Genomic DNA, 12,134 nt, shown 5'->3' on the forward strand with positions numbered 1-12,134 from the left:
TAATTTTGGTTATTGATTAATTTTCATTTCCTGGAGATGAGGATTTTTACTTACTTGCATTAAGGTTACAGGCTTAATTAAGCTCCCCTACCATTCTTCTGCTAGCAGATAAAGCTAACAAAAAGGCTTTATTCAGAATAAGTTATGAGAGTCCACAAAATTTTTCCAGGGATATGCAGCTGGGCCTGATTTGTGTCTTGTAGTCTACATGCCCCTAGAATCGTTAAGATATTAATAGACAGTGCTGCATCTTTAAAGATTATTTGCTGGCAATATAGGAATGTCTGTTTGGTTTCTTCTATAAGACACTAGAGGATCTTTAATTTCTGTTGTTTAAAAAGTTTCTCAGCTTTCTTTCCTTTAATAAATGATGCTCATGAGAAAACTCATACTCTTATTTCTTTAAAAAAAAAAAAATCAAGGTTCCTTGGAGATGAGACGTTCTGAAAAAGAGAATGTCCGTACGCCAGAGGATTCAGTAATTAGCACTTGGGAAGTTGAGTAAAATTCCATTACAGGAATTTTTTCTCCTGTTTTCCTCCAGCGTGTTTACTCCTGTTTATTATTTGAAATGTAGAGACCTTGTTGTAATTACCCGTTGCTGCCTCCACAAGTCCTTGCCTGGACTTCAGCAAGGACTCTCCCTGCCCTCTGCCTCTGTCCCTGGTCCTGAGCAGAAACCCCTCCAGCACCCAGGAGGCTCCCTTTGTTCAGTCTGTGGGGCGTGTCAGCGTCCGCTCTAATTGGGCTGCAGCTGAATGCAGCCACGATCCTGGGGCATGTGTCGAGTTCAGCCTTGAAGAATGGGAAGGCAGCACCGAAGCGCAGCAGGACATCCTTGCCCTTTGACAAAGAGAGTCATCAAGTTAATCCTCCCAGGGCCTTCCTACCATTTTGAAGCGAGTCCTGGACTTATTTGCCCAGGACACACTTAGTGAAATAAGCTTAAAAAAAAAAAAAAAAAAGGAAAGAAAGAAAGAAAACCCCTTGCTTTCTAGGTGCCAGTGGGATTCGTTCCGTTAGTGAAGCCCCAGGTCCCCAGTTTGCTATTCATGTAGAGATCCTGCTCCACCCCCCTTTGAACAGAAGAGAAAGGGTGGAATTTTGATAAAACCCAGTGTTTCGAATCCTTTAGTCCCTTAACTCTTCACTCGCATGTGCCCCAAAGTCATAGGCAGCTTCGTTTCCCTCAGAGTCGCCCGTTTCCTTATTGTGGTGAACCCGTCTTTTACCTTGGTTAGGAAAGGATGCGCCATTTTATTAAACAGTGACTTCTGGGGCCTCCCGTATGCAGCACAGATGGATGTAGGATAATTTATGTCAGTGTGAGGATTACTGTTGGGGATTAGCAAGGATTTGTTCCTTGGGCTTATTTAGATCCTGGCTGAGTGTGGATGACTATATTTAGGAGAGCTCAGCTACATTTATAAATATCCGAGTCCTTGAATAATAGATCACTGGGATTCTTCCCTGACTACAGATGTCTCATGAGCCTTTCCAGGCTAAATCTTAGATTACCCTCATTTGAGTTACTCCTTGAAATATGTGTTTCCTCACAATCCTGCATATTCTGCTGCTTTGTTAATAGTTTGTAAATTGTTGCTATTCCTTATGATCTCTTTGAGAAGTACAGGATTATGCTTAATACTACTTTCATTGTCCCCGTGGAAGGAATATTACACTGTGAGTGCATCGAGGGCCTACTGTTTGCCCAGACTCCTAGAGCACGCTGGCTGTGGGACTGCCCGGTCAGTAACAGAGCAGCTGACATGGACTTCCCTAACAGATATATTTTCTGTTTCAGTAGATGGTCAATCCTCAAAAACCCATGATAGTATCATGTCAGTAACTATGGTAGAATGGGTAGGCCTATTTTTGGGGTGGACATAACCCTAAAATTTTTTTTCTTAGTTTATATACTTAAAATTTTTTTTTAGAGAAGGGCTTATTTATTTTAGGGTGATTTTGGAAAACTTTCCTTGCAAATGTAAGGTACTAAATACATAGAAGTCGCCTCTCAAGGGGCTCCGAAGCACTGCTTCTCTTTGATGGTCTGCGATCACAGGAAAATGAGTCTTGGAAGTCATCTGTTGCAGGGAATTAAGAAAGCTTGATTCAGGACACATTTAGAGACATTTAGAGATAGAATTGCTGGCTGGGCCTGAGACTCAGTGAACTCTACTCTGGTCTGGCCAGGCACTCGAGGCATTCAATTGCAGTTACTTCATAAAGCCATCTTACAAATTCAGCACAGAAGGGAGTCTGTCCTGTTTTCAAAATAAAAAGTCTGAGGTCCAGACTGACTGGCACCATGGCTGGTACGTTCTCAGCATGAGAACCCAGCTCTCTAGGTTTTGATTCATCTCTCTTCTGTGGGACGGATCCGTCCATCCCCCTTGACTTGGGTGTTTTTTCCAGTGGACCCTAGCACAGTACCTTTCTTTTGCCTGTCCCCCTACCACCCCTCTGCTTGCTCATGAGGTCCCTTCTGAGAGTTTGGGAATGCTCCGGAAACCCCCCCTTACTCATCCCTCACAAACTCCCATTTTGACCATATGGCCAAAGCTCCGGCTCTCTGGCTTTGCCCTGAATCCTGGTGCTTTTGCTAGATTTGGGGATTGGGATTGATAGGGCTTGGCGGTAGACTTCCACTTGGCAGAACCTGGCTCTCAGCCCCCGGTGGTTTGTAGCAGGGATCTTCCTGTCCACCTCCTGTCCTAGGGAACCTAATCTTCAGTCTTACCGTCGTGCTCTTGGTTGGCGTGCAAGCTGACTTTGACACCCGGGGTTCAGTTCACAAGCATTTAGTGAAGGAAAGGCTCAACATGAAAATTCCCAGGACTTCATAGCCCTCGTTCAGTGTTCTCAGTTGGCTAATGAAATATGTGACTCTGTGTTTTTCCTGTTATCTAGCTATAAAATGGAATAATACCCCATTTTACCTTTGGTGAAGTATATGGATGTCTTATTACAGTGTTAACATTCCTTACAAGAAGGCTGTTGTAAAAGTCCAGGTACCAAAAATAATGGGAAGTTGCCTGGACATTTGCACATTTCTAACTAATTTCAAGTAAGGGTAAAATGAAACTATGTTTCAATGGTAAAGGTATTTTCTCTTCTGTTCAGGAAGTGTGGCTATAAAATTTTCCTTTTTTTTTTTTTTTTAAGATTTTGTTCAGATGTGTTTGAGAGAGAGAGTGGGTGCGAGAGAGCACAAGCGAGGGTCGGGACGGCAGAGAGAGAGAAGCAGGCTCCCCACGAGAGTGTCTGGGAGTTATGCTGTCTGTAATGATTCAGAGCTTTAATAGATCCTCTTGTAGTTCTGAAGCTCATACCTGCTCCCATGGATTCCCACAGATCGCATACACGCCTCTGTGTATGTCACAGACCACCACCACGCAGGCAGCTGGGTTCTGGGCTCAGAGAGCACTGCCTTTCCCAGAGTCGGTCAGCCTGTTCATGGCAGATCTGGGAGCAGGCCCCCGTGTCTTGGTCGGCTTCTCTTTTCTGCTGTCCTGTAGTCATAGGACAGTTTGGGGAGAGTTGAATGTCTAGGGCAGAGAATGTGTGCCTATCTCCAGTAGTGACAGAGAATGAAGAAGAAACATTTAATATGCTACCTGGAAGAACGACCTGGTTTCTCAGCTTATAATAGAGGACTCTAGTGGAATGGATTGTAATTTAGGGCAGAGACCTGAAATTGCTCTTCCTTGCCAAAATAAATTGATTGCTTCGGCTGTCTGAACTTCATTTCTTGAACTGGGCAGGAACTAACGTAGTCTAAATTAAACTCATTTTCCATTAATGAAACTGGGTCACTTCAGGCTGCCCGAGTGTACTTCTGAGGGTCCTGAAGCACATTTTAACAAATGCAGTGTTTCCCGCTCTTTGCCTAACCCATCTGATTTAGCCAGTGTAACACATAGCATTTGCTTTCACCTTTCCCTTGGCACTCTTCTCGAGAGCTGGGGTCTGCTTCTGAAACTTCCTTAGAGCTGTCGGGAAGACCGTTGCAAGAGGGCATTGCCATATATCTGCTAGGGCCAGGAAAGGCAGAGGAAGGCTACCCTGGGGGAGAGAGGGCGGAGTGAGACAGTTAGTCCCTGCCTTGCCCAAAGAAGATGTGTTTTCATGATGCCTCTCCTTGTTTTCATGCTGGTAGCTTTGCACTATGAATATTTTGACCCTATTGTTTATACATAGGGTCCAGTGAACTGGACCATGAATGTGGGACGTCATGAATTAAAGAAAAAATGGATAGCACAAGCTGAAGAATTATAGACAAATTGTGTTCAGGTCCATGAGAGTGTTTCTGCTTGGAGCTCTCACTCAAGGCTTGGCCCACGTTCTCTCGGTTGCTGGAGGTGTGTAAGGTAGTCCAGCAAGGTCACATTACACCTGCTCTGCCCTCCATTATGTCAAGTGTCAGACTTCCTTGGAAAGCACTGGGGAGGCTCCTATTACCTGTTATCCTTCCGTGTCCTTCTCCTCGGTTGCTCCACCCCGGGAACGAGGGCAGGGGGCGCCACTATTGCTGGCAAGTGAATCCTGATTTACAAAGTCCGGCAGCTGTAGAGCCCCACCAGGAGATCAATGATTTGAATGTGTCCTTTGGAATACATTGGAATATGAAGATCTAGAAATGTTAAAACTGGGAAATACCTTTCAAAAATGACGGTTGGGGGGAAATGGGGATATCTGTAATAGTTTATTTTTAGCTTATTTTAGATATTTGAAGTATGGTACCATATGAATTTTTAAAAATGGATTGTCTTCAGTTTACTTTTTTAATGAATTGATTATGCCCATATATTTAGGGATATAAAGGCTAGAAAAATTATAGGGAAATAGATGTAAAATTAGCAAAATTAAAAAATCATTGTGGGGACGCCTGGGTGGCTCATTTGGTTAAAAGACTGCCTTCGGCTCTGGTCATGGTCTCAGCGTCCTGGGATGGAGTCCCACATCAGTCTCCCTACTCAGTGGGGAGCCTACTTCTCCTTCTCCCTCTGTCCCTCCCACTGCTTGTGCTCTCTTTCTCTCTCAAATAAATAAATAAAGTCTTTTTTTTAAAAGAAAGTCATCATGGGGGTGGATCTCCCTCTAATCCTTTGTTTCCCCTAACCCTCTGCTTTTCACACTTCAAGGTATATTAATTCATCCATCCTTGTGTTTTTTTGTCAGATCTTCTTAACAATATGCAGACAACTTTCACTGATAAAGTTTTTCTTCTATTTTCAGTGCACAGAGGCCAAAAAACATTGCTGGTATTTTGAAGGACTCTATCCAACATATTATATGTAAGTATTTGCATTTCTCTGTGGGTTTGATTCTGTGGTCATGTCTTTCTCTGGGCATTATTTCTTTCATAGGACATAGGACTGGTTATGGGATGGGGAAAACTGAGTTTGCAGAGGCCTTTGCCCTTGGTTTCACCTGCCTCTCCTCATGAACGTGCAGGCGACCTTTATAAGAACACTCAGCTGGCTCAGACCGCTTCCTCTGAGGACAGCACGAAATGCCAGGTTCTTTGTTTTGGGAGACAGGTCCATTCAAGACATAATTGGTCAAAGAGGGCAAGATGTCTGAGCAGAACTGGAGTAAAACTGATTTATACAAATTTTCCTAGGCAAAGGGAATAAGTATAGGGGGAGTATGATTCTGAACTTGAGCTGCATAGGGCAAAGTCCTTAGGTCAGTTACTGTGAGTGTATGTGTGTGTGTGTGTGTGTGTGTGTGTGTGTGTGTGTGTGTGTTGGCCGTGATCAGAAAGACCACCTGGCCCTGGGCCCCTCCCTAGTCAGGGGCAGTCAGCCTTTCATGGCTCTTGGCAGCTTGTGATTCTTCCTGTGCCTGGGCCCCTGCAGTGTTGCTCTAATTAAAGCATTATTGTGTTTTACCCCTATTGTTTTATGAGTGTGTGTGTTTTTTAAATGTTGGCTGAGTTAGCCACTGGCTGTGCTGCACCACCTGCCTAGGGGTCAGATTAACTCTCCAGGTTATCAATTATTATTTTTATTGTGTTTTGTAGTTCCATAGGTTTTGAGAGGAATGACCGAAATCAGATTTTTCTGAAACGGTTATTTTTGGTAGTTAATTTTGTAAAACATGCGATCATTCAGTAGTGTATATAATCGTATTAGAGCAGAAACACTGTATATTTTAGCATATAAGGAGATAGGACAGGAAATACATAATAGTAGCAAAGAATGTTATTTCTTAATTGGCGAAGAGGTACATTTTTATTACCTGCCATTCTTGTGGAATTTCTGATCTGAAAGAGACCAGTATAGGAGGAGAAATGTTGCCTGCCTGGGAATGGGACATACCAGCAAGCAAGGTCCTTAATGCCCCACATTGCAGGAGTCCTGGCAGAAGGCCTCTGCAGCGGCAAAATGACAAAACCCACTTGGGAAATAAAGCAGCAGCATAGGGGCTTTAATTACAGAGTTGTCAGCTTGAATAAACATGGCTATGAGAGAGCATGGAGATAAAATATTTTGGTTCTTGGGATAATGGATATTCCTTGGTAAACTTTAGTTCTTTTTTTAGAGAGAGTTTGTGCCACCAGGAGGCATTGGAAAGGAGGAGAGAGGGAGAGGGAGGGAAAGAGGGAAAACCCTAAGTAGCACAGAGCCCGACATGAGGCTCGATCGTAGGACCCGGACCCAAATCCAGAGTTGGACACTTAACCGGTCAGACCACCCAGGCGCCCCTGAAAACAGACCTTTGTCAAATTGTCTTGTAGATGAGCTGATGAATCATTTCCTGGTGGTTTTTTAAAATATTTATTTATTTATTTGGGAGAGAGAGAGAGAGAAAGAGAATGCGTTCAGGTGAGCATGTGAGCGGGGGGGGGGGGACCAGGAGAACAGAGGGGGAGAGAGGGAGACTCCCAAGCAACTCTCTGCTGAGCATGAAGCCTGAAGCAGGCTCAGGCTCAGGACCCTGAGATCATGACATGAGTCGACATCGAGAGGTAGTCAGGAACCCACTGAGCCACCTGGTGCTCCCATTTCTTGGTCTTTGAGAATTTGGGAGGTGGAGGTCATTGCTGTTCTTGGGTTTACTTGTTTTTTGTTCCTTTATTTATTTACTTACTCCCTCCATATTTGGAAAAGGTTTTTGTATCAACGGAGAACACAGAGATAAGCCCTGTCCTGTCTTTAGTGTGGTTTGTCTGCTGATTTTGTTTCTTCTCTCGTCTCTTTACCAGTGGTGGAGGGGGTTCTAAAAATTAGAAAGGAAACTCACTCTATTACTCCAGTGCTGAAGCTCATATAAAAGGTAATAATAGTAACATTGAGAATTTACTATAGCCCCTGACATGAGTTAATTTCATTTAACCCACAGCCGTTTGAAAGCCCCAACCACACACACTATGACTTTCTTTTTTAATTGCGGGGAAACCCACGTAACAGAAGTCCCCGTTTCGAAGGGAACAGTTCATCGGTGTATCGTCCATCCACACATGGTGAATCATGGCCTCTGTCCAGTTCCACATGCTGCAGCCAGGCCACGCACGCCACTCTTCACCAGCCTTTGGACCCGATTCCCTGTTAGCTCCCCCATGGAATGTGAGTGTTGTGTTGACCTGGGCGTGTGGTGTGCTCAGCACTGAAATCGTGTGTAAACACACATACCCCCAAGGCCGCGTGCCTCTCCTCGGTGTGCACACAGGGTCAGTTCCTCCACAAGCTGCGCTTGTCACTGTCCTGCGCCTGCGACGAGCTTCCCCATGGAGGCTCTCCCCGCTGCTTTCCATCCAGTGGGGCTGCTGAAGGACACAAGGATTGAGGGGACGTGGTGTAGATGAATTCTACTCTGTCCAAGCTTCTGCTACTCAAGGACCAGTGTGCTGCCAGCCAGATGACAGGCCCAGGAAGATCACAGTCCCAACCAGAAGCACTTGGGACTGCGGAGGACACAGGCAACAGCCCTGTTGCTCCCCAGAGCCAGCTCTCTTGGGTTCTCCAGGGAGACGGTGGTGCAGGTCAAGGTGAACTTGTATCTGGCTTGAGCTCACGCTCACTTGTAGCCTGGATGTCGAGATCCAGCATCCATGCCAGTGCTGTCCGGTCTCCATGCTGGAGAACCAGGCCTGCCTCACAACACAGGTTTAGCGCACAGGAAGCTCGAGGGGCTGCGACGGCCGCGCCTCGTTTGTTCAGTCCCCAGACGCTCGGGGAGTGTCTGCCGACGCCGCTGTTGCCGGGAGACAGTGGTGTGGGTCGGGGAAGGTGCCTGTGCTCCCGGGAGCTCCAGTATAATAACATGTGACTGAGCAGTTGTTTTCGAAGCACCTTTAACATTAAATTTAAATCCCAGGAGTTAACAGATCTCACCTTCAAAATACACTTCTGGTGTGTTCTGCCTTTCATTGCTGCATAGGAGCCTTCAAAATAGGGAATTTCTTAAAGAGGCGTTGACTCCAAATGACGTCTTCCTATTCTGTGACAGGATTTTTTTCCCCTGCAGAAAATATATTCCAAATGATTCCTCTGTTTTGTGCCTATAATTTTTCATGGAATGCATTAGGGAGAGAACATCTAGTTTGCAAACTTGTTTTAGAGATTTTACTCGTACATTTGAAATCTGATTTCATGTCTCTCACCAGAAATCCCATATGGTACTCCTACTTTTCTTGCTTCTCTGCATGTTCCTGAATTTTATTCCAGCATTAAAGTTACCAAGCTAATAGAGGCTAATTTTTTAAGATAATTAGGCTTCCTCTATAGCTACCTAGATGTACAAAATTACCATTGCCTGTTTGGATTTCTTTATGCTAAATTATCTTTCTCCCACTGCCTTCTCCCTTCAGTCAATTTTTTAAATTTCTTTCATTGGTTTCTTTTCTTTTCTTTTTTTTTTTTTTGACCTCTGTTGAGCTGGAAGCCTGCATACGTATGTGTACAAACAAAATATTCTCCTTGTTTTTAAAGAAAAAGTCCCTTTGAAATCCAAACAGAGGAACAACACATGTTTCAAAATTTTTTTTTCCTTTTCCCCTACCCTTTATTCTGCTACCTTTCTTATCTACAGGCTGCCCTTTCAAAAGCCTTTCATTAAAACATGCTTTTTTGACTTTGGTTCGGAGCTTCCTAGTATCTCCTCCTAGCAACAGTAGGATTTAAAAATAGCTGGGTGGTCATGTGGCCTCACCAAATCCCGTTCCTTCACTTTCATTCTCCTCTTAAATCGTTCTTCTATCAAGGACTTGCTCATTCAACAACCCCCTTTGTCTGCAGGGCCTACAACAGCGTGCAAGCTGCGGGAGGCCAGAGAGGAGAAGATAAGAGAAGGGCCCTGCCAAGGAGCCTGTCCTGGGGCCATGGCAGACACAGGGCCACTGGGATCTGATGGAGCACTCTCTCCTCCCTGTTTGTGTGGAGGCCAGAAAGCACTGCAGGCAAAGCCAGCTCACTGTGTACCGCCTGTTGTTGGCTGCAGAAAGTGCTAAGCGCCTTGTGCCTTGACAGGAGACAGGGGGCTGCTGTCCCGGCTCAGGTAGTGCGCCCAGTGCTCCTGAGTGTGCGGGGGTTCGGGGGGCAGCCAGGCAGTGCAGGGGAGGTGGGCTGGGCTCACCGGCCCTCATCCGTGCAGCAGCTCGGCAGATCAGTCCCACTAGAAAGTGGCTGCTGTACTCAGCTGTGGTCAGGGTAGACACTGCTGTGCGTGTCCCTAACATGTGTGTCACTAATGTGTGGTGGCATTATGTCTCAGAGGGGCTCGGGATCTGTGTGCATAGATGACCAGGTGGGACCCCTAACTTTATATCCCAGGATTGCCACCCCAGAGGGACAGGAGGACTGGGTGAGTTTGGCTCACTGTGGGGCATGCTTTTGGTGACCTTCCCCATCTGGCTCCAGTACCTGGAGGTTGGCACAGGGGGCCCTTGGTGCCTGAGTGGGTAGCGCCTGGGCTGTAACTCACCCCTTCGTGGGCAGGGGATGGTGGGGGGGCTGCTGCAGACGAGGAGCAGTGTCACCCCTCTCTACGAGAAGTGGCATCCTTTCTGCTAAGATTTGCAGCTTGAGGCTTGTCCCAGAGGCTCTCCCGCTGGCAGCCGCCATCCGTGAACGGATGTGTATCTCCGAGGGCGGAGGTGGGAGACAGCTTGGGAGGCAGAAGCAAGTGGAACACGTTCCAGTGCTGAGTCTGTGGTGGGGACACAGACAGGTAAGTTTCCAAGGGTGGGGCCAGGGACTTCGAGGCCTTCTCCAAAGTTGACAGCAGTGGGACAGCCTCATATGGAGGGTTGGCAGGACCTCCTAGCCCCAGCTCGCCCTACAGGGGTCCCCAGGATGCACCCATGTTTCCATGTCTCCCTCAGACCAAGACAGAACAGAGTGTGTCCCTGAGTTTTCCCAGACCGCAGCCAACACAGGGCCCTCCACAACGTCAGGGGAATTGTGAGGGAATTACTGATAATTCAAAGACTAAAAATGACAACAGCTGACATGAGTGCTTACGCCGTGTGGTGCCCTTTCTAAGCTCATATGTGTGACCGCCTCCAGAAAGCTTCTGATAGTGGCCTCTCTACCTTTATCTCTTTTTCAGCTGAGGGGCGTGTGTCCCTCTCTGGTCCTTTGGTACCACGTGCCATCATCAGACTCACTGTTGCCAGAGTAAACCATCCGTTGTCTCCTCCTGAGACCAGGAGTCTGTTGAGGACAGAGGTCTGTCTAGCAGGCTTTTTTGTCTCTGTGCTGACACAGGGCCTGACACAGGGCCTGACACAGAAGGCATTCAGTGCATTTAGGAACCACAGCGAACGGTGGCCTCACTCTCGGAGAAGACAGGAGTGAGTCACTGCCACTCTTCAGTGATGGAAGACGTTTTAGGGACTGGAAGTCAAGACTTTCTCTAGTCCTGCTCTGCCATTAGGTTGCTCTGTGATCAGGGGCAAATCTGCTAACCTTTCTGGGTCCCAGTTTCCTATGCTAGGTAGGCTGCAAGGTCTCATCCTGCTCATTCTGGGACACCCTCCCGCTGTCTGTGCACAATAACGTCGAGCATTGGGAGTAAAAGATGAATGACCGAATGCACTTATGAATTGTGGCAGAAGCAAGCCTGCAGACGTGGGCTGGATTTCAGCTCATTTAGGGTCTGCCCTTCTTGCCAAATACAAAACAACCACGTAATATTTTCTTTCAAAGGAATGAGTCATCTTCTGCAGGTCTCAGTATTGACATGGCAGTAGGAAGAAGATGTTAATCATGCGGTCAGCCAGTGGGATGGATCTAGGAGCCCTGGCTGCTCACTGTTTCAGATTTTGGGGTTCATAAGGCATCTTCCTTGGTGCTGAGCTGAAGCTTTTTGATAGTCAGGTACATGGGTGTTAATTCGGACAATGACTTTTTTCATTGGATTTTAAATAAGCCCGAGAAAACTTGTGATTTATGTGCACATTTCCTGTTCTATGTGAATAGAAATGAATCTAGTTATTCTTTCCAGAAAATCGAGGTTAGGTTAGAAGTGGGTTGTGTCTTCTTAACTAGACCTGTGGTTTTGAAGTGAGATAACCTAGTAGTCCTCTGGAGAGCTGGTAGGTGAGAAAGGTTTGACCCCAAAGATGGTCCTTGATTTATCTATATTTTCTTAGACTACTAAGGAAATCTTAAAACTGTTCCTACCTAGTTTTACAAATAAAATAACTGGCATGAGGAGAGAGTAGGGCATTCACCCAGGCCTGTAGCTTTCTCAAGGGCCTTTTGCATTTGGTCGCATCTGTGACTGCCAAATGGCTAGAACAGAGATGCAGAGCATTTGAATTCTAGATGTTCCATTGATTACTTATTTTAGCTTTGGGTTCAGATCTAAGTACCACTGAAGGAGAGAGTGTGGGGAAGTTTCTCACAAGTCAGCCCCACTGAGCCTGGAGGGAGTCCGCACCAGGCCTCTTCGAAGAAGAGAATGGAAGGGAGCATATGGATGGAAAGTGTTTTGGCCAAATACGAAAAGGAAGACTGACTACATGATCGATAACGGGAGAGTGGCCATCACGGTCACGCGTTAAATCTTCTAACATCTATTGAGTACGTGCTGTTTCCACACCACCACTAAAGGAGGAGGGAGTGAGGGGAGGGACGGTGGGAAGGGAAGATGAGGGAGCCAGGACCTGCCGTCCAGGA

The 12,134-nt window shown here is 46.2% G+C and overlaps 1 protein-coding gene across 1 annotated transcript in view; it reads left to right on the top strand.

Annotated features, from left to right (window-relative positions):
• Positions 1-12,134, top strand: part of VOPP1 (VOPP1 WW domain binding protein) — a 109,796-nt gene that overhangs the window by 46,836 nt on the left and 50,826 nt on the right. Inside the window, exon 2 of the mRNA XM_059170600.1 lies at positions 5,242-5,300. Coding sequence (XP_059026583.1) covers positions 5,242-5,300 — 59 coding nt within the window. The remainder of the gene's footprint in view (positions 1-5,241; positions 5,301-12,134) is intronic.

Source organism: Mustela lutreola, chromosome 4 (genome assembly GCF_030435805.1).
Source record: "Mustela lutreola isolate mMusLut2 chromosome 4, mMusLut2.pri, whole genome shotgun sequence".
NCBI lineage: Eukaryota > Metazoa > Chordata > Mammalia > Carnivora > Mustelidae > Mustela > Mustela lutreola.